The sequence below is a fragment of the Trachurus japonicus genome, chromosome 21 (genome assembly GCF_045865225.1).
Source record: "Trachurus japonicus isolate A0001 chromosome 21, Traja_1.0".
In the NCBI taxonomy this organism is placed as follows: domain Eukaryota; kingdom Metazoa; phylum Chordata; class Actinopteri; order Carangiformes; family Carangidae; genus Trachurus; species Trachurus japonicus.
This window is the reverse complement of record NC_140927.1, coordinates 34,440,265-34,467,484: the sequence shown is the minus strand read 5'-3', so window position 1 is coordinate 34,467,484 and position 27,220 is coordinate 34,440,265. Positions and strand designations below refer to the sequence as shown.

Genomic DNA, 27,220 nt, shown 5'->3' with positions numbered 1-27,220 from the left:
GTGGATGTTGTGGGTAGAACCGTGTCCTCCATGTTGTGTGGATGTTGTGGGTAGAACCGTGTCCTCCATGTTGTGTGGATGTTGTGGGTAGAAGCTGGAATAAGAGCAGAAGCAGAGTCAGTGGATGGGTTAGTGGATTTGTTCAATACTATGGTGTTAATAGTTAAAATAAATTTGAAACAATGTGGTTGAATTATGTGTGTTTTATTGAATTTAGTAACACTCTTTGTCCCCAGAGGACAGAAGAGCACAAAACATAACATTATCACACAAGTTGTGTTTCATCTTTTTATTCAACTTCAGACCAACCTGTTAACACTAATTTCACACCTCATTTATATGAAATAATACCTATTTTCTGAGTTTCACAAAACAGGAAATGACTCCACCTGGTTTGACGGCTAAAAAGCACACAACACAACATTATCACACATATTTGTGTTATAAAACAAATCAACATTCATTTCCAAAACATTGAACATTTAACAGCATCAGCACATTCAGAACCAACGTTTCAGCATCAGTCTTCATTCAGAACCAGTCTGCATGTGTCCTCTGATGCTGCAGTGAGACTGTGTTGTGTGCAGATGTGTGCGTTGACTTTTGGCCCATTTTGTCTGTTTTGACATCAGTCTGGTGAGGGAAGAACGCAGAATAACCCTTTAGAGTGGTGGGGCAGGATCTGGGGGAGGGGCAACTGGGTGAGGGGCAGCTAGGTGAGGGGCAGCTGGGTGAGGGGCAGCTAGGTGAGGGGCAGCTAGGTGAGGGGCAACTGGGTGAGGGGCAACTGGGTGAGGGGCAGCTAGGTGAGGGGCAGCTGGGGCAGCTAGGTGAGGGGCAGCTGGGTGAGGGGCAGCTAGGTGAGGGGCAGCTGGGTGAGGGGCAGCTGGGTTATAACACAAATGTGTGATAATGTTTTGTGCTTTTTAACCCTAACCCACATCACCCAGTTGGGGTCATTTTGATGTTACTATTTGCTGCCATAAAAAGAAAATGAAAGGGTTAACAAAAAAAATCCTGATGGAAGTTTGTCATACACCAGTGTCTGTTAATCCATTAATTCATTTTCCTTTGATCTTTACTATATTTGAAATTATTCAGATTTTTCTGTTTTGTGAAACTCAGAAAATAGTTATAATTTAATATAAATGAGGTATTAATTACAAAAAAAGTGTGAAATTAGTATTAATAGGTTGGTCTGAAGTTGAATAAGAAGATGAAACATAAATGTGTGTGATAATGTTTTGTGCTTTTTAGCCGTCAAACCTGTTGAGGTCATTTTGACCCCAGAAGACAATAGATGTTACTATTTGCCGCCATTAAAAAAAAAGAAGAAAGCGTTAAGAAAAAAAATGTCTGTGGTTACACACAGCTAACACTCTGGGTTATTGATTATTGGACACAAATCATCAATATTGTTGTGGAGAATGTTTTAGAGCTGCAACAGTTGTTCAATCAACATTTTTCAAGCTGAAATTTTCAATTTTCAGCCTCAAAAACTGAAGATTTCCTTATTTTCTCTGTTTGATTTGACTGTAAACTGAATATTTTTGTCTCTTTGACTGTTGCTGTAACAAAATGAGACATTTGAAGACGTGGCCTCAGACTGAGAGGAACTTGAACGCATCATTTGTCTGTATTTTGTGACATTTGACGGAGTAGACGATGAATGGATGGACAGAGACAATAAGGGCCCTAGTTTCGTCGACCGAGCGAAGTCTAAGTGCAGCGCAGCTTCGCCACGCCAACGGGGTGTGGCCCAGGTCCATTTCGCAAGTTTGCTGGGCCGCGCAGTCAGACTTAGACCAGCGCAGCCCCTCCCCTCGTCCCTCCCACCGGCGCAAACGGCAAAGAGGGAGGAGAGAGGGCGGGAGGGAGACAGGAGGAGGAGAGAAAGGCGTGGAGTGGGTTTGACACAGCAGAGTCAGATCTTCACCAATCAAATGAGCTCCTCTCCTCACCTTTAACTGCGCGGCGGGTGATGCGCGCTTTATGTTTGTCATTTTATACTTGGACATGGACTGAGGAGACAGCGACGCCAGAGGCCGAACCTCTCCCAGGAGGAAACAGCTGTTTTGGTCCGGAGGTCCGAGCTCAGAGTGACCAATAATGAGTTTACTAATATACTTAACCAGGATTGATCTGATACACTGAGAACGGCTGCCCAATGTAAGAAACAACAACTAATAAACTAATAAAGAAACTCACATTTATTCAAACCATATGTAAGCAAGATGACAGGTGTACACTATCCATCCATCCATCCATTGTCCGCCGCATTACACTAATCACAACATAAACAAACGCCATGTGGATTAAATCAGCGTAAAGGACGTGCGCTCTCCCTCTCGCTCTCTCTCTCTCTCTCTCTCTCTCTCTCTGTCCTCCTCTCTCTCTCTCTCTCTGTCCGTCTCTTTTTTTCTCTTTTTTCTCTGTGATAGAGATGCTGAGTATACTGTAGTAGGCTATATACTGACTATCTGATACCGAGGCTGTTGTGGTGGACTAAGAGAGATGATGATTTGTGTTTTGTTTTTCATTACGGCTGCGTGATGCGGTCGCTCTCCGCTAATGAATTAATAAGTAAATAAATAAATAAAGCGATCATCACAAGGGCAGAGTGGTATGGCAGCGACATGCAGTCATCCACCCTCACAGTCCTGCTTGGGACATCCACAGCTGCTTTTCAGTGCCAGTTCGTCCCTGCTGTGTTAATTAAGGTGGAGTTTCCATTGCGCGTGCCACAGCCTTTGATCTCTGCTTTGATCTGACGTCAGATGTGACGGGACAATCTATATAGATATAAATTCACGTGTTGATTCCGTTAGTTGCATTAAATAGTGGTTATTGTGGATATTTATTGCATTGAAATGTGTCTGGAACTGTGGAGATCTGCCTGTGAGGTCTAGGTGACGTGTGTGCACTGCAGGTCAGTCAGTCAAACTTCCACTGCACCTGCTGCGCTTCGCTCTGCGCTGAGATTAGACCTGGTTGGAGGTGGCGAGCTTTCAGCGCAACCTCGGCGGGACATTTTCGCACAAAACTTGCACTGCACCAAGCTGAATCTGTGACGCCTCCACCTGCTGCGCGGCCACGCCTATCTCAGCGCAGCGCGATCTGCCAATCTTCCAATCTGACTTTGCGCTAGGCTGCGCTGGTCGAAACTTGCATTAGACCGGCTGCGCTACCTTGCGCCACCTGCGCTGCGCCAGCAAACTAGGGCCCTAAGTGTCAGTGGCAGCTGGAGAGTGAAATGAGTGAATGTTGTGATAGTGGAGCTGTGAGGTGAAATAAGTGGAGGCCCAGTTGTTGTGTGTGTAGCTTGTTTGGTCCTGTGGTTTTCTACAGGGACGCTGTCCACACAGAGACTGTGTCACATCAACTCAGTGGATCTCAGTCCTTGTGTGTGTCAGTGGATGGAAACAGTGGTCCATGGATCATGTTGCTGGGCTGCAGCTTCATGACGCCATCTAGTGGACTGATAGTAGAAGTAGAGCAGCTGATGGCAGCTTCCTCTTCCTCACTGCTGTGTGACTGCATTCAGCTGACACTGATATGAAGCAGAGGAGAAGAGCCAATCAGTGGAGGAGCAGCTGGAGACATGATGGACATGTGAGCTGCTGTGCAGATGAATGATGTGTGTTTCCTCTGCAGGTGAAGCTACAAAGTGTGTGTGAGCTGATGTGGATGTGAGCTCAGCAGCATGGATCAGTGTGAGGACAGAGAGGAGGGAGCCCCTCCCTCTAAGAAGCTGCATGGGGGACGTAAACGCAGGACCAGAGGTCAAAGGTCAGAGTTTAAAACAGTCAGAAAGACTTCTCTCTCTAAAAGTCAGTTGTTGTGTTTATTAAAAGACTGAAGATATTTCTCATCAGTTTTTCTCCACATGCACATTCATCGGTTGTGTTGTTGTTTCAGGATCCAGCAGCAGAGACCAGACTCTCCTGAACCCAGCTGTCTGTCTTTAAAGAGCAACCACTCAAAGGACTTCATCACTAACTTTAAAGGAGGACGTGGATCAGCTGATCAGATGTAAGAGACAAAACTACATTTCAAAGGTTTTGAGTTTCTGTTGAACGTTCACATTTCAATGATTCTCATTAAAAGCTGAGTTATAACTCAGACACAAGTTCAGTGAATGACTGACAGCATCCCATGCATCTTTTTTCTGTTATTGCATCCACTGCTGACGCTGCTAAATATAACAGCTGCTTTTTGTTCACTTCCTGCAGCAGTCGCTCCACTTCAGCACTAAAGTTCTTTTTATGTTTGGAGTCCGACACTCCCTGTAGATTTTTGTTTGGACATTTTACATTTCCTTCTCAACTCACCTTCTCTGGCATTCTGGATTTAACAACACGTTCATGAATCTGACGTAGAGTTTGCATGTTCTCCCCGTGCATGTGTGGGTTCTCTCCAGCTTCCTCCCACAGACCAAAGACATGCAGGTGAACTGGTGACTCTAAATTGCCCATAGGTGTGAATGTGTGTGTGTATATGTTGGCCCTGTGATAGACTGGTGACCTGTCCAGGGTGAACCCCGCCTCCTGTCCAAAGTCAGCTGAGGAAGGCTCCAGCTCACCCTCCACCCTAGTGAGGATGAGCTGGATAGAAGAAGAATGAAGAATGAACTTAAAGAGATATTGGTGAATGAGGCCCATTGTTACAAAATGTAGGAAAAGGAAGTCATTCACATTTGTAACCCTTAAAATAACTTTGCAGAGAATTCTTTTGAAAACCTAAAACTGTTAAACATGAGTTGTGTTGTTGTTTCAGGATCCAGCAGCAGAGACCAGACTCTCCTGAACCCAGCTGTCTGTCTTTAAAGAGCGACTGGTCAAAGGGCATTATCGTTGACTTTAAAGGAGGACGAGGATCAGCTGATCAGATGTAAGCTGTAACTGACAGTCAGACTCAGGTTATTGTAGAAAAGAACCAGTTTGTACGACGTGTTGTTGGACCAGGTCTGAAACCAAAGTGCCTCTGTCTGTTGTGAACGTCCTCAGGGGACATATAAAGTCAATCTTGTATTATCTCTCTGTCCTGATGTTGACTTGACACTGATTCCTCCACAGAGTGGACCAGGAGAGCTCAGAGGTTCCCAGTGGTCAGTCTGCCCAGCAGCATCAAACACACCTGGACTCCATATTTATGGTGAGGACATGTCCAACAGCTGCTGTCACATCTGTTGTGTTCACCATCATCTCCATGCTGCACTTTGACACCAGTGGATTGTCAGTCTGTCCAACATGGATCTGATGTTTGGCTCCATTGTTTTAGTTTGATGCTGTCACTCATAGAGTTTCTGTTCCAGCTGCTGGAGGAGAACATGGTCACTTTTGTCAAGAACGAGCTGAAGAAGATCCACAAGGCTCTGAGTCCAGATTACCCAGAATGCTCAGGGAGTCAGAGTGAGGATGAGGAGGTGTTGGATGGTGAGGATGAAGAGCAGAGGAGGAGCAGCAGAGAGGCATTAGTGAAGATCACAGTGAACTTCCTGAGGAGGATGAAGCAAGAGGAGCTGGCTGAGCGTCTGCAGAGCAGTAAGAGGATTTCTCTAAAGATTCAACATGACGGACAAATGAGACATTCACTGACATCAACACATGGAGGGAAACATGTTCATATTGGAATTAAAATGTTATATTTCTTGTGTTTTCATTCAGAATATTTTGCTCCTGGTCCAGTTTGTGGACATAAACTCAAATCTGCCCTGAGGAAGAAGTTCCAGTGTGTGTTTGAGGGCATCGCTAAAGCAGGAAACCAAACCCTTCTGAACCAGATCTACACAGAGCTCTACATCACAGAGGGAGGGGCTGGAGGGGTCAATGATGAACATGAGGTCAGACAGATTGAAACAGCGTCCAGGAAACCAGACAGACCAGAAACAACCATCAGACAAGAAGACATCTTTAAAGCCCCACCTGGAAGAGAGCGACCAATCAGAAGAGTGATGACAAAGGGAGTGGCTGGCATTGGGAAAACAGTCTTAACACAGAAGTTCACTCTGGACTGGGCTGAAGACAAAACCAACCAGGACATACACTTCACATTTCCCTTCACCTTCAGAGAGCTGAATGTGCTGAAAGAGGAAAAGTTCAGCTTGGTGGAACTTGTTCACCACTTCTTCTCTGAAACCAAAGACGCAGGAATCTGCAGGTTTGATCAGTTCCAGGTCGTCTTCATCTTTGACGGTCTGGACGAGTGTCGACTTCCTCTGGACTTCCACAACACTGAGATCCTGACTGATGTGACAGAGTCCACCTCAGTCAACGTGCTGCTGACCAACCTCATCAGGGGGAACCTGCTTCCCTCTGCTCGCCTCTGGATAACCACAAGACCTGCAGCAGCCAATCACATTCCTCCTTACTGTGTTGACATGGTGACAGAGGTCAGAGGGTTCACTGACCCAATGAAGGAGGAGTACTTCAGGAAGAGGTTCAGAGATGAGGAGCAGGCCAGAAAGATCATCCCCCACATCAAGAGATCACGAAGCCTCCACATCATGTGCCACATCCCAGTCTTCTGCTGGATCACTGCTACAGTTCTGGAGGAGCTGTTGAAGACCAGAGAGGGAGGAGAGCTGCCCAAGACCCTGACTGAGATGTACATCCACTTCCTGGTGGTTCATCTGAAACTGAAGAAGGTCAAGTATGATGGAGGAGCTGAGACAGATCCACACTGGAGTCCAGAGAGCAGGAAGATGATTGAGTCTCTGGGAAAACTGGCTTTTGAGCAGCTGCAGAAAGGAAACTTGATCTTCTATGAATCAGACCTGACAGATTGTGGCATCGATATCAGAGCAGCCTCAGTGTACTCAGGAGTGTTCACACAGATCTTTAAAGAGGAGAGAGGCCTGTACCAGGACAAGGTGTTCTGCTTCGTCCATCTGAGTGTTCAGGAGTTTCTGGCTGCTCTTCATGTCCATCTGACCTTCATCAACTCTGGACTCAACCAGATGTCACAACAACAAACAACCTCCAAGAAGACTGAAACAACAGGAGTCAAATCTGCAGAGACAAACTTCTACCAGAGTGCTGTGGACGAGGCCTTACAGAGTCCAAATGGACACCTGGACTTGTTCCTCCGCTTCCTCCTGGGTCTTTTACTGGAGACCAATCAGAATCTCCTACGAGGTCTGATGACTCAGACAGGTAGTGACTCACGGTCCAATCAGGAAACAGTCCAGTACATCAAGAAGAAGATTGAAGAGACTCCCTCTGCAGAGAAAAGCATCAACCTGTTCCACTGTCTGAATGAACTGAATGATCGTTCTCTAGTGGAGAGGATCCAACAGTCCCTTAGCTCAAGAAGTCTCTCCACAGATAAACTGTCTCCTGCTCAATGGTCGGCTCTGGTCTTCATCTTACTGTCATCAGAAGAAGATCTGGACGAGTTTGACCTGAAGAAATACTCTGCTTCAGAGGAGGCTCTTCTGAGGCTGCTGCCAGTGGTCAAAGCCTCCAACAAAGCTCTGTAAGTGTAGAGATAGTTGGATTTATTCATCATTAGATAAAAACCCATCTGTCTTTCAACAGAACAGATAATAAATTCCTTTCTTCTTTAATTCCTCATTATCATCTCTTCAGACTGAGCAGCTGTAACCTCTCAGAGAGAAGCTGTGAAGCTCTGTCCTCAGTCCTCAGCTCCCAGTCCTCTAGTCTGAGACACCTGGACCTGAATAGCAACAACCTGCAGGACTCAGGAGTGAAGCTGCTGTCTGCTGGACTGGAGAGTCCACACTGTAGACTGGAGACTCTCAGGTGAGGATCCATCCAGCTGTTTATCTGATGACACTTGAACACAGCAGCAGGTGTTGACAGAGGGTTCCTGTGTGTTGTGTGTGTTCACTCTGTCAGGATGTCTGGTCACAGAGGAAGGCTGTGCTTCATTGGACATGTTCATATTTTAGTGAACGTTGAACTGAACGAATCAGTTTATAAATGATTAACCTGAGCAGCGTTCACTGTCACCAGAGTGAACACTGCTCAGGTTTTATGACAGTTTTACATCACGTCTCATGACGTCTCCCATGGAGACGGCTCAGCATAAATAGTATGTCATTGTGGTACAGAAGGTACAGACACATCTACCACTGCTGAAGACAGTTTGTTTGAGTGTTTGAAGCAGTTTGATGAACAAACAAGTGAAAAAAGAAAAAAGCCCCCGGATATTTCCACATACAGTTTACCTTCACTACACCTGGTCTTTCACTTTCAGCAGAACATGACTCATTGTTTATGTGGTAAAATATTATAGAGTTTGTTAGTGGCAGTGATTAGAGGCTGGTGGTGGCGGGAGAAGGAGGTTCTACTGAAAAACAACAGCTGATTATTTATTTAAATGACCATGAATTAGTTCATTTTCATCTGAATGAACTGAACTTACAAGGAGTTGTTCTTAAGTGTGAACTGACACAAACACTGACTGAAGAAACTAAACTGCATGTGGTGGTGGTGGCTCATTGAACATCTGAAGTGGTGTGAACATTAAAACACTGATTCCAGGAATCTGTCCCAATGTTTTATTGTTTGGAGAAAACAGTATAGATGATGGTTGGTGTAGGTAGTGGATGGTTTGTTCTGTACAATGAAATAATAAAGGAGCATTACACATTATGACATCAAACAAATAATAAAGATAAATGAAGTTATTTTTCTTCAACTTTATTAACACATCTATAGTTTTGGTGATTCACTTTAAGCTCAAACTCAGGTCTCTAGTATGAGATACATACCGAGATTCTGTCTTTCAACAGAACAGATAATACATTCCTTTCTTCTTTAATTCCTCATGATCATCTCTTCAGACTGAGTGGCTGTAACCTCTCAGAGAGAAGCTGTGAAGCTCTGTCCTCAGTCCTCAGCTCCCAGTCCTCTAGTCTGAGACACCTGGACCTGAGTAACAACGACCTGCAGGACTCAGGAGTGAAGCTGCTGTCTGGTGGACTGGAGAGTCCACACTGTAGACTGGAGACTCTGGACCTGAGTAACAACAACCTGCAGGACTCAGGAGTGAAGCTGCTGTCTGGTGGACTGGAGAGTCCACACAGTAGACTGGAGACTCTCAGGTGAGGATCCATCCAGCTGTTTATCTGATGCCACTTGAACACACCTCCAGGTGTTGACAGAGGGTTCCTGTGTGTTGTTGTGTGTGTTCAGTCTGTCAGGATGTCTGGTCACAGAGGAAGGCTGTGCTTCTCTGGCCTCGGCTCTGAGCTCCAACCCCTCCCATCTGAGAGAGCTGGACCTGAGCTACAACCACCCAGGAGCCTCAGGAGTGAAGCTGCTGTCTACTGGACTGGAGGATCCAGACTGGAGACTGGACTCTCTCAGGTATGGAGAGGCTGCTGCAGCCACACACACTGTCTGATAGAGGAGGAGGAGCTGGAACATTTTCTATGGCCCCGTTCACACCTGGTCACACCTGGTATGAACATCTGTCTCAGGTGATCCATGCATTGATGACATCAGATCCCATCACTCAGACCATATCCAGAGGTGGTGTAGGCCACAGTGAAGCTCCGCCCACTGCACTGACGTCCTCTGTCTCAGTCTGACTCGTCCCAACACAGTTTATACTGAAGCCAAAATCTCAGAGTGTTTCAAACATGAGCTGTGCAGCTTTCATCAGTCACAGTGATGAACTACTGGGATCAGGAGTTTCTCCTCATGATGACTTCAGTGTCTCATCATGACTCACTGTGTCATATTCAGGAGAAGAGATGTCAGTGGTGAAAGCAGCTGTTGGCAGCTGTGCTCTGAGTCTCTCCAGATGTTTGGATCAGACTTTATTTCAGAGTGTATCAGGAAACATTTCAGCTGCAGCTGGTTGAACTGCTCCTGAACCAACAGAGTGTTTGACCTGAACAGTCCCAGAGACTGTAGACACCTGTTGAGTGTGGACACACTAACAACAACACAGCAACAAGAATCAAACCATGTCCACTGCTCAGAGACATTCGTCTCCCAGCGTCTCCAACCAAGGAGGAAATAAGAGACAGAAACCAGGCGGCACCATCAGGTCTCTGTCTAGTCAGATAATGATGATCAATAATCAGCTCAGTCTCTCTGAGATCCTGATCTTGTCCTGATGAGATGTGTTGTTGTGTTGAGGAGACAGTCAATCACAGTGTGACATCCAGATGTCCTCACTGTCCAGAGGCCTGGAGCTGTCAATCAGAAGACAGTGAGTGTAGTGAACAGTGTAATAATCAGTGTTTGTGGCTGAATGTGTGTGTGATCAAACAGCTGTTTTCAGACTGTGTGTGCTGACTCCAGATCAGATGAAGCCACAAAGTGGCTCCTTAATAGGCCTGGGACGATAATCAATAAATCAATTAATCGCACGATAAATGAAAATGAACTCGATCATTTTTCCGACCTCGATATATCACCATGTGCATGCGCACGTATTAGTTTTCCTGGTCTCTGGCCTCCAACCAGGCTGGATGACAAGAGGCTTCACTCTGTGCATCGGTCTCAGCACCTGGGCCGTTTGTTCTGCAGAATGAAAGGAGTGAACCCTCTTCTCAGTCATCCAGGATCTTTGTTTCCCAGAATGCATTTGGCAGCAACCGGCAGCGCTAGCTGTAAAGCTAAGCAGCTAAAAGCTATTTTACTGTAATTCTCGCTGCAGCGCTGTTAACACATCACTTTTTAAAGTTTTAATATTTTTTCATGCCAGAAAGTCACAGTTCAGATCCCCAGTCTGTGGTCAGTTTATCCACATATCGCCTCTTGGGAGATTTCCTCCGACGTTTTTGGAGCTGATGTGGTAGCAGCGAGCAGGAGGAGCGGGGCTTCCCACAGTCTGCAGCCGTCTGTCTGCAGCAGCTCACGGGCCGGTCAACCTCCGTCATTGGGGGAGAAAACGACTAAGAAAACTTATCAGCAGGTTTTTAGAGGTTTACCGCCGGCTGGTTTAATACTTTATAGGAGATAAATGCTGGTCTCATAGATGAAATCTTACATCTGTGGAAGTCACATTAGTTTGTTTGAATGAAAAGTGGAGCTTCAGGTGTGTAACGTTATTGGACAGAAGAGCTGCACTGCACTGTTTATTATTTTTTGTTTATTTTATTTTTTTGAGGATAGTAGCTATATAAGTTCTTGTCATTCCAACAATGGTTAAAAAATACTCATGAGAAATAAAAGTTTATCGCATTTAAAAGGGTCTACTTGCATTATTATGAAATAGGCTGTTATTATTATATTAGTGGTTAATTTGTTCTAAAAAAAAATGTGTCAATAATATCGTTTATCGTCAATAATTTGTGAGACAATATATCGTCCAGCAAAATGTATTATCGTCCCAGGCCTACTCCTTAATGAAAGTCTCCAGCAGCTGGAGCTTCACTTCCTGTCTGAGTCCATGTGCTCTGAGCTGAGCCTGCTTCTCTCTGCTCTACAGTTTCTCTGCTTCCTCTGGACTCTGACTTCAAGTCCAGTCAAAATGTGTGGACAGGTTTGATGGAGCTCAGGACTGGTCCTGAGGACGGCTGCTTTATTCCACATGATGTGACTGATCTCAGTGAGTCAGTGTGTTGCAGCTGATCTGTGTGAAGAGCAGAGAAGAACAGAGTCATTGATCATGAGATCCTGATCCGTCCTGTCACTGTGATCAGATGGTTTCTATTAGAGCTCCTTCATCCACTCACTGCTGCTGTGGCTCCTGTGGAAACCTGCTCACAGCCTCATTCTTCAGCTTCCTGGGGAGTTTTCTTCAGACAAACACAAGTTGCTTGTGTAACACTGCAGTGACATCAGATGGAGAAAAGACATGATGAAGTGTTTCCTCCTCGTCTCCTCCTGCTCTGTATCATCACTAGATAAAGACTCCAGCTCCGTCTTGAATGAATGAGTGTTACTGAGTGAGTACTACATAGCCGGTCGAAAAGGGTTGTGGCTGAAGCAAAGCTTATAGCTGCCGCACCGTTGTTTCTCGTTTCATTATAAAAAACCATAAGCAGTCTGATCGGAATGGCGCATATGCATACACACATACATATACCTACACAGCACGTCCTCCACCGACCATCCTATATCCACAAACCTTCACAACTCAAAAACAAAGTAGGTCGAAATTTCCTAGGTTACATTACACAACCCATATCAATCCTCAACTACAAACATACGTGGAAAAAACAGTCCGAATCAAACAAACAAGAAAACTTCATGTTTGTTGCAAAATTAAGTTAATTATTTCCCTTTGTTGCTCTCAACATTTTCACATTTGTACTTTTGAACTAATATTATTTTTAATCATTGTTTTTAAATGGGCAACATTTTTACTATCTTTAATATCTTCTGGTAAGCTATTCCAAAGTTTCACTCCACAGACAGATATGCACATACTTTTCAACGTGGTACGAGCAAAAGGTTGCTTTAACTTCCCTCTCCCTCTGAGGTTGTTCCCTCCCTCTCTTTCCCCAAACATTCTTTGGATTTTTCCTCTGTGCTCAGTGTTCATCCATACATACCAGCCTCCATGTGAACACAGTGATAAAACAGTGTGTGAGAGCCATGTAATGTCCATGTGTGCATGCTGACAGAGAAGGTGCTGCTCTGACCCCCCTCCTCCTTTCAGGGTGGAGCCTGCTGGAGTCCCATGGTTGACACCAGGTCTGAGGAAGTGTAAGTCTGTTTTTACTTTGATTCATGGAAACGAGGGATGCACATGTTGAACCGTTTAACCGTTAACCGATAACAAGAACTTTGACCGATTAATACTATCAGTTTTTTTTTATTAGCGCCTTGCCGTCAACTCATGGGGGCGTGTCGACACGTGCAGATTTCCACGTGCCTTCAGTCATATTTCGCGGTAAAAAGTTCCACAGGAGGACTGACAGTATGTGCAGCAGCCCCCGTGAAGGAAGGGCAGACCATAAATGTAGCTATAGATGTGCATCACCTGTAACAACTGCGCTGAAAAAAAATGAAAAGACTAAATAAAAGAGGAGGCTGATGCAGCTCTCCTGCAGCTCCACAGAGGAGCTCTGCTGCTCCTTCAGTCTGGTGTTTGGCTGCACTTTGTAACTAAAACAGTTCTACACTGGACGATCTAACCTCCATATGAGAGATCAGCTGAGACAGAGCAGAGTGGATGTGGCACTGATCACCTGTCACAGCGCACGTGTGTATTTAAAGGGATAGTTCAACATTTTCTGCAAATTGGCCCATTGCCATAATCCCTATAGTCATAGCAGTAGGTTTGTTACCTTTAATTGTCGGTGCAAGCTGTTTTTAGGACGAGAGGGAAATAAAGAGACTGTTGATGAAAAACTGTCCCTGAAGGCAACGTGCATCAGCGGTTTTGCATGAATTTCCCTCTAAAACAACTCTGTGTGGTAACGTTGTGTTATTATCTCATAGCGTGGTGAATGTGCAGGTCACAACTTGTCCACCAGAGCGTTGTGGAGTTGTTGGATTGTGTATTTGATGAGTTTGATGAGGGAAACCAAGAAATCCCATAATGAGCCTCCGTAGCGTAGCTCTGAGCAGCTCACGGCTCTGCTCCGCCGTTCTAAAAATAGCTTGCACCGACAATTAAAGGTAACAAACCTACTGCTATGACTATAGGGATTATGGCAATGGGCCAAATTTGCCAAAATGTTGAACTGTCCCTTTAATGGCTAAAAAAAAATTTAAAAAAATGGAGCGTCGTAATCTTATCGGTTAACAGTTAATAATCGGTTAACGAGCGTCGGTTATTGGTCAGAAAAAAAGTCAAAATGTGCATCCCTACTGGAAACAAAGCAGCACATTCAACCATCTTCACAGTAGGTGCGTTTACATGGACACAAATATTCGGAATAAAGGGCTGATCCGAATAAAAATGTGTCATGTAAACACGTCAATTGGAAGATTCTGATCGGATTCGGCCCGATCCGAAAGAAATTCTGTTCGGATCGAGAGGGGTGGTTTATACCGATCGTTATTCCGAACGAGGTCCATGTAAACACTTATTCCGATCATTACATCCTTTCCCACTAGCGCGACACTGCTGTCTACACAGTTCTACTCGGTTCTTATTTATTTAGCCTATTCATTTTTGCTTTTACACACTCCAGTGTGACGTCCGACAGGAATCAAACCCGCTAAGTTTAAAAACACCCTGGCAGCAGCGCACACGGATCTACTGAGACTTGTTATTCTGTCACCTGAGTTAACCAGGTGGACGAGTGAGTTTGGAGCTGATGAGAGGAGAGAAAAAAGAGAGCGAGTAGTAGCCTACCGACCCGATATCGCCGTGTATCTCGCTTTCAGAGTAATCCCGCTTCTTTCCCCGCTCTCTGTCCGTTGTCTTCACCGTCTTCCACTGACGTAACTCCCCAAATTTCCAGAGCGCACATGGCTAATTAATATGCACGCGCTGTTTTGCATTGACCACATGGTTGTGTTTGGGTGTATAGAGGGCGGGATGTGGCGTGTTCACATCCGCACTTTTCATGGGTCCGGTGTGATTTATCAATGGCAAGAACAGTAGTACACGTTGCTGAGTCTGCTTAATAACGATATAGGAGTACAGCAACAGCTCTTAAAATCTGGCACAGGTCCATTTTGAGTAGGCTACTGAATGGGATCAATTGAGCCACTTCCGCGTTTATTGGTTTGTTTACAGTAGTACAGGAAGTACAACTCTTCTTCTGCTGTTGTTTTAGGGAAAAAGACAGCTCTGCGCATGTCAAAATGCTGTTATTCTGAATAAAGCTCGGTGCATGTGTACGCACGTCATGATCGGATTATTTGATTTTGCGCCCATGTAAACAGTGGATTCGGATTTTCCGATCCCTCAAATTTTTAATCTGATTAAGAAAATTTGCGCATGTAAACACAGCTACTGTCACATCACTGACCTCATGAGTCTTCATCAAACTGTCAATAACTGATCACATGATCAATAACTGCAGCTGTGTCTTGTTCTGTCCATCAGATTCCTGTCGACTCACAATCGACACAAACACAGTGAACACAAGGATCAAACTGTCTGACAACAACAGGAAGGCAACATGGGTGGAGGAGCATCAGTCATATCCTGATCATCCAGACAGATTTGACCTTCATCCTCAGCTGCTGTGTTCAACTGGTCTGACTGGTCGCTGCTACTGGGAGGTCGAGAGGAGAGGAGGGGTTTTTATATCAGTGAGTTACAGAGGAATCAGCAGGAAAGGAAACAGTAATTACAGTGTGTTTGGATGTAACGATCAGTCCTGGAGTCTGATCTGCTGTGATGGTGGTGGTTACAGAGTCTATCACAATAACAGACAGACAGATATCTCCTCCTCCTCCTCCTTCTCCTCCTCCTCCTCCTCTGTCTCTAACAGAGTAGCAGTGTATGTGGACTGTCCTGCTGGCTCTCTGTCCTTCTACAGAGTCTCCTCTGACTCACTGATCCACCTCTACACCTTCAACACCACCTTCACTCAACCTCTCTATCCTGGGTTTGGATTCTGCAGGTCTGGTTCGTCAGTGAGTCTGTGTTGAGTGAAGCAGAGTCTCCTCCTGTCACAGAAACCTTCTCTCTGTTGAACAGACAGTTCAGTCTCTACACATCTGTCTCTGTCTCTCACTCACGTCGTCTTCACAGGACAGAGATGAACACAGTTTAATAATGAACTCATCAGCGTCATGGCAACAGAAAAATCACTGGGACCTGAAAAACAAGAAGAAGTTTATGAGAATCACTGAGAAGAGTTTAAAAAACCAACTGATTTAATCCATGAATGTAAATAATCTGATGTGAAATAAACAAAAACGTAATTTAAAAAAGAATCAGTAAATAAATGAATTAATAAACAGACATACCGTAGATGACCAAATAGTCGCCCGCGTGCAAATACGCGCCTGTGCTCTAATAGCCGCCGGGGTCCGACCTCATTTGGCAAAATAAACGCCAGTTCAATTAAACACCCGGGCGATTAAGTGTTTACCATAGTCTTGCACAGAAAACAAAAGTTTTTTTTAACAGCGCTTCACCGGCTCTCACCTCTGTCAGTCAGCCCCTCCTCTCGCTCTCTCTCTCGCATGCAGGCGCACACACACACACAAACACAGGCGCGCTAGACTGAGGGATATAGGGATATGATAAATGCGCTAATGTACAGTGTTGAAATTACCGCGATCGACCCCCCCTTCCGTTATCATTCATAACACTGCTCTGATCAGCTCCCTGTGTCGCGGTTACACAGACAAACTGTCTTTGTATTTATTGTCTGATGTCAATAAAGATGCGTCGGGGAAAAAAGTAGTTTTGTTCCAGTGTTGCTATGGTGACCTCTTCGTTCTTTGCATGATGGTTTGGTGCTGCTCATTGCAAAAATAAATTGTAGCCTGTTGCAAATACGCGCCTGGTTCTTATAAACGCCTGGGCTCCAAGTCGATTTAGCATATTAAACGCCCGGGCTACTAAATGGTCATCTACGGTATACATGTCGACATTGTTAGGGTGAAAACTGTCTTAACACTGAATGTTTGCCTTTTACTAACTGAAGTTGATATTGTGCCTTACTGACTAACAAATAAAACAGAGCGTCATTGTCTCACTGACTGATGAGATGAGGCTGAACCTGTGTCTTACCCTGGAGACTGCAAAACTGCACAGTCATCTCATCAGAACTAACACTGAATACAGTATATTCTCCACTTTGACATTACTGATCAACACATCTCACTGATGATTGTTTTATTAGACTGAGCACTTACTCATTTTACCCAATTAAACAAGTTAATCCTGTGTGGTGAGAAACATTTGTCCTTATGTACCTGCTTATGCATTCACTTTAAGTAGTAGTAAAGTTTAGTCTCGTGTTTTAACTAACCTATTGTGTCTTATATTTTTGACTAACCCATTGAGTTATAATATAATGCAATGAATATCCTACCAGTAACCTGTTTGATCATTCAGAGGTAAACTGAGAGCACACAGAGCCACAGTGAAATCAAAACATCTCCAATCCGAAGGGAGGAGAGGATGAGAGGCCTGTGGGCTCTGCTGAATGAAGCATTGTGACGAAGAGTTTTAATGATCTGTATTATCTGCCCTGACCCCTCAGACACCTGGGATGGAGAGTTATGTCAGTGTAGGGAGGGTTTGTTGTGTTTCAGACCCAGAGGTTCGTGTGCTGGAGAGATGGGACCAGCCTGTACCAGCCAGAGGGCACCAACGAAGGGAGGGCTAAGTCTAAACCACAGCCACTCCCCACCTGTTTCTGACCAATAAGAATTAATTACACACACATAGCACGAGGTATTAAGAATTAATGTAACGCCTTTGTCTTAGGCAGATGACAGAGAATTCTGGCTCTCTTGGGATGGTGGTTGCAGCTAACTGCTTGCAGACTGTGATTTCCTGAACAGGAGAGTTTTTTGTATCTGATTCCTTTGATGATCCAATTTAATAAATAGTTAACCGCAACGTCGTTGTTTGTCCTCTCTTGGAATAAACGAACATGAATGTCAGCTTTCCTGTTTTTTCATCCTGACAACATTTATTACTGGATTTATTTTGAGATTTATTTCCTGGCAGATTTTAATTCATTCATCAAGTTTTGACTAAAATGTCTCTCCATAGGCGTCAATGTCTTATTCTGAGATTGTTCACTGCTGCCAATGTGTGACTTGACTTTGTAGAATGTTTATCAGTTGTTTTTCTCTAGTTGTTAAAGGGATAGTTCACCAAAAATTCAAATTTCACTCATTATCTACTCACCCTCATGTCGACTAAGAGCTGGGAGAAGTTTCAGAGTCCTCCGTGGCTTCTCTGAGTTACGGGGGGTCCGCGCAGCAGTATTTGTCCATTTAATAGTTGTGAATGGATACCACTTTTCTTCGTCCAAAAAGACACACCAAAAAACATCCAAATACCTCCATGCTGCTCGTATGTAATGTCCCTCTTGTATTGAAGCCCCGACATGAGAAATTGTCCCGAAAAAAATTAAACACGTCTGTATATTAAGCTTGTTTGTAGCGGAAGCTCCCAGTGTCTCAGTTCACTGCTCTTCCTGTGTCACCGACGGAACAATTTCTCATGTCGGGCGTTGCCTTCAGGGACAGTTTTTCATCAACAGTCTCTGTATTTACCAATCTGGAGTTTTGGAGCGTTCTGGTCCAAAGCCACAAGGGAACAGAGGAAGAACATGGCTGTGGAAGAGGTCTCACTAAGTGGAGCGGGACCACTTCTGCATCAAGGCCGTGTCCCACAGGGCAAACAAGGAGCATGGACCCTCTGGGAGGACACCGTCGACAGGGCGGTAACATGGGCAGACATCTGGCCAACTCCACAGTCACGGCTCAGCTTCCTAGTGAGAGCAGCGTACGACACCCTGCCGTGTCCCCGAAAACCTCTCCCCATGGTCTGGAAGCGAGGAGAAGAGCCCCCTGTGCAGCAAAGTCCACGCAGGCCTCCAACACTCTGAATGTGAGTGTCCACACTGATACTCTCTGTTTCTGCAGGCAGGTCAGGGTTCAGCATCTGTCTCCATCTGTTACAGATATGAGCACTAGTAGCCGACTGCATCACTGGCTTCTCATAACAAGCAATGGAGCAAAAAGAGCAGCACATCTTTATATCTACACTGCAAAAATTCAAAATCTTACCAAGATTATTTGTCTTATTTCTAGTCAAAATGTCATTTCTGGTCAAAATAAATCTAATTATTCTTAAAGTAAGACTCATCACATTTAAAAAGTAGCTTGTTTTTAGACACTTTTTAATTTTTTTCAAGCAAATTTTCACTTGAAATAAGTAGAAAAATCTGACAGTGGAGCAAGTTTTCTTCCTTATTACAAACACAACAAACCTGCTTTCACTGGCAGATTTTTCTACTTATTTCAAGTGAAAATTAGTTTGAAACAAGTGAAAATGATCTAAAAACAAGTTCATTTTTAGGTGATGAGTCTTATTATTTTAAGTGGAAAGAGATTAGTTTTGACTAGAAATGAGACATTTTGATGAGAAATAAGACAAATATTCTTGGAAATATTTTGAGTTTTTGCAGTGTACAGTGTGTGATGTATGTGCATGTATGACTCCTACCACTAGGTGGAGTATGTTACCAGAGTTGTGGTTAACCTGATAGCGTGTCATAAAGAACAACCAGGAAGTAAACAGAAATTATTGCAACCAAGTCGGGTCTCCGTGTGCTTACATACATAAATAAGAATACACATTGTTACAGTTATCTATTAAACACTGATCTGCTAAATCCCAATAAGCACAGAATGACTGATGAGTTCATCAATACAATGAGCCTATATCCAAAAACCACTGGACCCAGCAGAATCACAGCCCATTGTGCCGCCTTAATGGGATAGTTCTCCCAAAATTCAAATTTCACTCATTATCTCCTCCCCCTCATGTGGACTAAGGGCTGGGAGAAGTTTCAGAGTCCTCCGTGGCTTCTCTGAGTTACAGCGGGGCTCCGTGCAGCACTAGTCTAGTACGAAGAGGGGGTTATCATGCACCCCCCGGAAATATACTTCTAACCAGTGTTTCTAGATTGGAAAAAATGTGTAGAAAATGATGAGCTATGTTAAAAAGTTGTCAGAATGTCCCATGTATCATTTTTATGCAAATTAGTGCCGCCATTATCGAAAAAACCTAATTTCACTATATCTCAGCCAATATTGCAGATATCTGAACAAATAAGGTGTCTAGACCCATGTTTTGAGGGTCAGAGATCACAATAAAACTATTCATAAAGTGATCACATGTCGGTGGCATGCTAGTAAGCAAACCTAACCCTTTTACCAATTACAAGACGCCAATATTGGAGATACCAAATAAGGTGTCTAGACAGAGGTTGTTGTGTGTTTAACCAAGGTTTATTTGGATCAAACATCACAATAGAACTCTTCTTGATGTGACCACTCTTCTCTTTCCCATGCCAGATAAACAGTCAAGTAAATGGTTCTCCACTATGCATCACTCATCATCGTTTTCACTGAAATCTTCAAAGTTAAACTCATCCTCTCCTTCCTCTTTCTCCTCCTCTTCCTGTTCATGCTCTCAAGTGTCATGGGGATCAACCAGTGAAGTTGGTAGGATAGGACCACAGGACCACACAGGTTTCAACACTCCTTCATCAGTCTTCATCCATCCCTGCCCCTCATCATAGGGTTTTGGTTTTTCCAGAATAGGTTCATCAGCTCGCTTGTACAAGGCGACGCGGTGGTTCACACGTCGTTCATGTGGCTTCAGAGCAGAGTGGCATGGAGGAAGGCTAGCCAGGTCAACCTTAGACTTGTAAGTGAGTTTCTTGTCCTCCCCCACCATGTTGCGTAGCAACTTGGCACGGACAACATCCACTGAAGACTCACAACTCTGTCCAGACATCAGACAGGTGAATTGCTCCAACTGCCTCAGCATCTCAGGCTTGACACTCTAGCAGTCACTGAGTTGTCTGAATACGTGAAATTGGGGATTCTTCTTCAAGGGCCCCACCTTCCGGGGCGTCGAGTGGCGCAGTGGGTTAAGCAGGCGCCCCATATATTGAGGCTATAGTCCTCGTGCAGGCGGCCCTGGTTTGAATCCCACATCGGACGGCCCTTTCCTGCGTGTCATCCCCCCCCTCTCTGCCTCCCTATTTCCTGTCTCTCTCAACTGTACTGTCAAATAAAGGCATGAAAAAGCCAAAAATATATACTTGGCAGTGGTACAGTCTTCACCACTGAACACATACAACCCAAGAAGAGTGGTGCGGTAGTCTTCTCCCAGGGATTCTGCAAGCTCAGAGATGTTGAGAAGTTGTTGGTGTTGGGTTAAAGAAGCTTCCTGGATCTTCACACTGTAGGGGTCTGATGAAGTCAGCTTTAGCAGCCTTGCCCACAGCTTCTGCTCGTGCTGTAACACGTCCATCTCAACATCAGTGGGGACAGATACACCGGAAGCCAGGCAGTAGTAGTATTGCAGAATCCCTGGGAGAAGACTACCGCACCACTCTTCTTGGGTTCTATGTGTTCAGTGGAGAAGACTGTACCAGTGCCATCAAAGGGAGAGGGAAGGTGGGGCCCTTGAAGAAGAATCACAGGTTTCACGTATTCAGTCAACTCAGTGACTGCTAGAGTGTCAAGCCTGAGGTGCTGAGGCAGTTGGAGCAATTCACCTGTCTGATGTCTGGACAGAGTTGTGAGTCTTCAGTGGATGTTGTCCGTGCCAAGTTGCTACGCAACATGGTGGGGGAGGACAAGAAACTCACTTGCAAGTCTAAGGTTGACGTGGCTCGCCTTCCTCCATGCCACTCTGCTCTGAAGCCACATGCCCAACGTGTGAACTACCGTGTCGCCAAGCGAGCTGATGAACCTATTCTGGAAAAACCAAAACCCTATGATGAGGGGCAGGGATGGATGAAGACTGATGAAGGAGTGTTGAAACCGGTGTGGTCCTGTGGTCCTATCCTACCAACTTCACTGGTTGATCCCCATGACACTTGAGAGCATGAACAGGAAGAGGAGGAGAAAGAGGAAGGAGAGGATGAGTTTAACTTTGAAGATTTCAGTGAAAACGATGATGAGTGATGCACAGTGGAGAACCATTTACTTGACTGTTTATCTGGCATGGGAAAGAGAAGAGTGGTCAAATCAAGAAGAGTTCTATTATGATGTTTGATCCAAATAAACCTTGGTTAAACACACAACAACCTCTGTCTAGACACCTTATTTGGTATCTCCAATATTGGCGTCTTGTAATTGGTAAAAGGGTTAGGTTTGCTTACTAGCATGCCACCGACATGTGATCACTTTATGAATAGTTTTATTGTGATCTCTGACCCCCAAAACATGGGTCTAGACACCTTATTTGTTCAGATATCTGCAGTATTGGCTGAGATATAGTGAAATTAGGTTTTTTCGATAATGGCGGCACTAATTTGCATAAAAATGATACATGGGACATTCTGACAACTTTTTAACATAGCTCATCATTTTCTACACATTTTTTCCAATCTAGAAACACTGGTTAGAAGTATATTTCCGGGGGGTGCATGATACCCCCCTCTTCGTACTAGACTACACTGCATGTCCATATGACGGTTGAGAACAGAGCTCACTTTTCTTCATCCAAAAAGACACACCAAAAAACATCCAAATACCTCCATACTGCTCGTCTGTAATGTCCCTGTTGTATTGAAGCCCCACTATGAGAAATTGTTCCGAAAAAAATTAAATGCCGGAATTTCGTGAACTGGGTGTCGATGCAAATCACGCGAGATTTGGACGGACCAGGAAGAGCAGTGCTGGGAGCTTCCGCTACAAACAAGCTTAAAACATAGACTTATTTAATTTTTTTCGGAACAATTTCTCATGTCGGGGCTTCAATACAAGAGGGACATTACAGACGAGCAGTATGGAGGTATTTGGATGTTTTTTGGTGTGTCTTTTTGTTACGAAGAAAAGTGGTGTCCATTCATAACCATTATATGGACAAATACTGCTGCATAGATAATGAGTGAAATTTGAATTCTGGGTGAACTATCCCTTTAACGGAGCACATATTGACCAATGAGACAGAAAACAAGCCAGTGAGTGGACTATGAATCTCTGAGCTCAGTGAGCACCTACCAGTTGTTACAGCTGATGGCAGCGTAGCGGTTCAGTGCTTTCTCATGCGTCGTCGTGTAGTTTCACAGAGGACAAGGACCGTCACTGTCAGACTCCCATCAGACTTTATTTACATCTGCTAATGAAAAGAGGAGAAATAATCTCTGCATCAGGCTTCACAGTCACAGCTCAGGATAACACACACACACACACACACACACACACACACACACACACACTGGAACAAAATAACCTTCACAACACTCTCTGCCTGTTCAACAGTCACGCTGCTAGGATTAGCCACAAGCTAACATGAAGCTATCAAAGTGAGTGAAAAGCTTTTCCGTATCAATGAACGTGTCATGTCTCTCACTCAGCATCATCACAGAACATCAGCAGTTGTTGTCTGGAGCAGATCTTCACATGTATGATCAATAAAGTCACCTTTAACCCTCAAATAGAAAGTTATATTAACGGAGCTCAGTACAAGTCAACCTACCACGAGGCTCCGACAGCAGACTGTTGCCTAGAAACGGGTCAACCCGCCAAGTCTGCAGGGGCTCGTTAGTGTGGCGTTTCAAAATAAGAGCTTCTAACTCATAGATCATAATTAAATAATAAATAAAGGAGTGAACGACTTCATATTGTAACAGGCAGATAAATAATAATAATAAACTAAGTGTAGTGCAGCTTCCATAATAACAGAATTACAGTTAGTGGAATTACTAACTCCTTAACTCTGTTACAGCAGCAAGTACAAGACAAAGCAGCCAGATAAATAAATAAAACACATTACAGCAGAGTGAGGACAGAGGAAAGCATCAATGTGTTTAGGAATGACTTGGAAACACTTCATAATGAAAACGATATTGACAATGTATATGGAACATTTTAAGAATATTCACATCATTATTAAACAAAAAGTGTCCAGTGAAACAACAAAGCAGCAAACTAAAGTAGCCTCTATAGATGGACCATGGATCATGAAGGGATTAGGAAACGCCTGTCAACAGACAAATACACTCTACAGAGAATTTATTAAACAAAGAACTAAAGAGGCAGAAAATAATTGTAAGTATCAGAATAAGTGAACCACTACTCAAGGAATATGGGATATATAAAATGTTATTATCAAAAATGTCTCAACCAGAGGCGCTACTTGTGAACAGGCAAGGCAGGCAACTGCTTGGGGCCCCGAGCCATTAGGGGGCCCCCGAGGGTCGGGGCCCGAGGGCAGTTTTATCGACAGAAATATCTCAAAATGCGCTACCCGCAGTGACCGCACCCCCCTCCCCGTATCGTCGTATAGCGTCGATTTGCAATGACATCGCAGTAGGAAACCCCCCTAACGGGGCCCCATGTCATTCCGCCGGACCTGATCCCAGCTAACGTCAACCTGTATGATGCACCTTATCACTGGGAGTTTCTAATGAAGCCGAGGGAAAAAGAAGAGTCCACCTGGGAGCAAGACGAGAAGAAAAAAGAGGCTGAAGTAAAAAAGAATGCAAGACAGTGGTGGTAAGTGGAGCAGAGTGTAACGTGAACAGTAAATAACTGTTGAACAAATGCTAATAGTCTAATGTTAGCTTCAGACCAGTGGTGACCAGTTAGCGAGTGGGACTGCACTGGACTGAGGGACTCGGTGCGTGCGGTTCTGGTGCTCCACTCGGTTACGGTCGTTAAGTGACAAAAAAAAAAAGAGCAAGGTTAACTTAACGTTATCTGCTGGCCTCCTCGGCAGCAAGTAACAACACTATTAACTTGCTAGCTAGCAAGGTGACATAGTAAGGCTATGTTACAGTATTGAAGTGAGTAGCCTATTATTATTATAATAATATGAAAGTGTAATATAGTGGTGCTATGAAAGCTATGCCCAAGGAAAACATTTAAAAATCACTCTCTTATCTCTCCTCAGGATTATTATTTAGGTTTCTGACAGCAGCAAATCAGAAGGACAAAGTGCCTCCTCCCAGTGCTGACAGTGAAAACTGTAAGTGTATTGTCATAAAGAATCTTTAGAGGGCATGGCATATGTTATCAATTAAAGTAAAACTGTCTTTTGTTTTTTGTCATATCAGTTGAACGTCCACCTCCAGTGAGACAGCAACACCTGCCCATCATGAAGACGACATGTCACCAGCTTACACCATAACTGGACATTTGGAATAAAAAAAGTTTAAATTTCATACATTTTTTGTTGGTGTTCGATTATTTATAAAATTATGGTGATAAACACTGGTTGGAGGGCCCCCTGGGGATTTTTGCTTAGGGCCCCAGCAGACTCTAAAATCGCCTCTGGTCTCAACACAATGAAGTTCCCCTCAGTATTTCATTCAGAGTGTCACAGGACATGAAGCTATATGGAGCAGGAAAGACTGGGCTCGTAATAGGAGGGTTAGGTGAATGATAAACACAATGAGGAAATGAAGTCACAAGCTACTATGGAGTTAACATATGCTTTATGAAAAATAAAATAAAATGAAAATTCAGCACAATAACTGACTTCATGTCCCACAGTTTCTTTCTTTTTGTTCTTCACAAATGACAAATTAAATTGTTCTCTATCACATATGGGAAATGTCCACATGAGAAAAATAATAATTACAAAAATGAGTTTTAATTAATGTTGTTTGAAAGTCTTTGTGGAACAGAGACAGGACTGTTACTACATAGTCATAACACTCTTCTCTTTATGGCCATACTCACATCACATAATCACACAATTAAACACACTAGTACTGTAATACAATAGTGACTAAAGGAAAACATTTTATTAACTGCACAGGTTTTAGTTCTATAGCCTATCAAATGGAATATTTATTTTTACACATTTTAAAACAACCATAAATTATTTTAGCTTCTTTTTTGCCATGAAATGTGATGATTTTAGCTGTTTTGCATGAATTACAATACTTTTTGTTTTACTTTTAACCATGAAATATGATTCATTTTGTTTAATCTCTTTTTAACAATTAAACAAATTCTTTAAGTTATCAATTGTTAAACAGTAAAAACACAAATCAAACACTTCAATTTTTTAATTCACAACATTGCTTTTGCTCGTAATGAACATATTTAGCAGGTTCTCCGTCTATAATGCACATTATCAGTGCAAGAAATACACACACACCAACACAATACAGTGAGTTCAGCATCCACACAATATATCATAGCTCATAACACGTTGTCAATGCCTTAAATCTTCCTTTAATGCACAAACAATAGAATAGAATAGAATAGAGAATAGAGAATAGAGAATACTTTATTCATCCCTAGCAGGGAAATTCACGTTAGTCCAGTAGCTCATACAACAATGACAAAAAAGATGAACACAAAAATACATTTTAACAAGTGTTATATAAAACGATTGCAGCAGGAACAAATGATCTCTTAAATCTTTCTGTTCTGCAGGTCAGGGAGATGAGCCTTTTGCTTCGGCTGCTCCTCTGACCTGAGAGGGTTTTGTGTAGAGGGTGTTGGGGGTCACCCAGGATGGTCTTCAACTTACACCCCATCCTCCACTTAACCACAGCCTCTACCAGCTCCGCTCCCTCCCCCATCACAGAGCTACATTTTTTGATGAGCCTGTCTAATCTGTTCCTGTCCCTGACCTTGATGTTGTTACCCCAGCAGACAATAGCAAAGAATGTAACACTTGCAATGACAGACTGATAAAACATACGCAGCATTACATTACATACATCAAAAGACCTGAGTCTTCTTAAAAAGAAGAGCCTGCTTTGTGTCCTTTTGTACACATAATTTGTGTGTACGGACCAGTCCAGCCTGTCATCAAGGTGTACTCCAAGGTACTTGTATGACTGAACCCTCTCAATGTCCACCCCATCCACAGTCACAGGCCGTAAGGATCTTTTGGACCTGCCAAAGTCAATAATCATTTCTTTGGTCTTTGATGTATTAAGCAACAAGTTGTTCTTGTTGCACCAGTCTGTGAACGCCCCCACCAGGTCCCTGTATTCATCTTCCTGTCCCTTCTTCACACATGCCACTATGGCCGTGTCGTCAGAGTACTTCTGAACATGGCAAGATTTAGATGTGGATGTGAAATCTGCAGTGAAAAGTGTGAAGAGGTAAGGTGAGAGCACAGTACCTTGTGGTACTCCTACACTGCTCACCACTGTGTCTGACATGCAATTCCCCAGCCTCACATACTGTGGCCGCTCTGTAAGATAGTTATAGACCCACAAGATGATGGTTGGATCTACGCCCATCTTCTCCAGCTTTCCTCTCAGAATACTAGGTTGAATTGTGTCAAAGGCACTGGAAAAGTCTAGAAACAGCAGTCTCACATATCGCCCAGGTTCATCCAGGTAAGAGTAAATCCGATGCAACATGTAGATGATTGCATCGTCCACCCCAATGTTCTCCCGGTATGCAAACTGCAAGGGGTCCACAGAATGCTGCACTTGAGGTCGAAGGTGGCGAAGTAGTAGTCTCTCCAGAGTCTTCATAATATGAGAAGTCAGGGCTACTGGTCTGTAGTCACTGATTCCTGCTGGCCTCGCCACTTTGGGAACCGGCACCAGGCACGAGGTCTTCCAGAGAAGAGGGATCCTACATGACTGCAGGCTCAGGTTGAAGATGGTACAGAGAGGCACAGCCAGCTGAGCAGCACAGTCCTTAAGGAGTCTAGCTGAAACACCATCAGGGCCAGCCGACTTGCC

General features: G+C 43.9%; 3 protein-coding genes across 3 annotated transcripts in view; all 3 read left to right on the top strand.

Moving 5' to 3' along the window:
• LOC146965673 (uncharacterized) overlaps nucleotides 1-15,485 on the top strand; it is a 70,612-nt gene extending 55,127 nt beyond the window's left edge. The window contains exon 5 of the mRNA XM_085766361.1: nucleotides 14,935-15,485. Within this exon, the coding sequence (XP_085622487.1) occupies nucleotides 14,935-15,485 (551 nt within the window). The remainder of the gene's footprint in view (nucleotides 1-14,934) is intronic.
• LOC146965670 (uncharacterized) overlaps nucleotides 1-27,220 on the top strand; it is a 310,932-nt gene that overhangs the window by 154,918 nt on the left and 128,794 nt on the right. The window lies entirely within an intron of this gene.
• LOC146965674 (NLR family CARD domain-containing protein 3-like) lies at nucleotides 5,639-9,074 on the top strand. The gene is made up of 3 exons (XM_085766362.1): nucleotides 5,639-7,476; nucleotides 7,590-7,763; nucleotides 8,810-9,074. Exons 1-3 carry the CDS (start codon nucleotides 5,639-5,641, stop codon nucleotides 9,072-9,074), a joined length of 2,277 nt encoding a protein of 758 aa, XP_085622488.1.

Coding starts and splice junctions, on each gene's coding strand:
- LOC146965674 (XM_085766362.1), top strand. CDS start 5,639: ATGTTATATTTCTTGTGTTTTCATTCAGAATATTTTGCTCCTGGTCCA. Junction 7,477..7,589: donor AAAGCCTCCAACAAAGCTCT/GTAAGTGTAGAG, acceptor TCATCTCTTCAG/ACTGAGCAGCTGTAACCTCT. Junction 7,764..8,809: donor TGTAGACTGGAGACTCTCAG/GTGAGGATCCAT, acceptor TCATCTCTTCAG/ACTGAGTGGCTGTAACCTCT.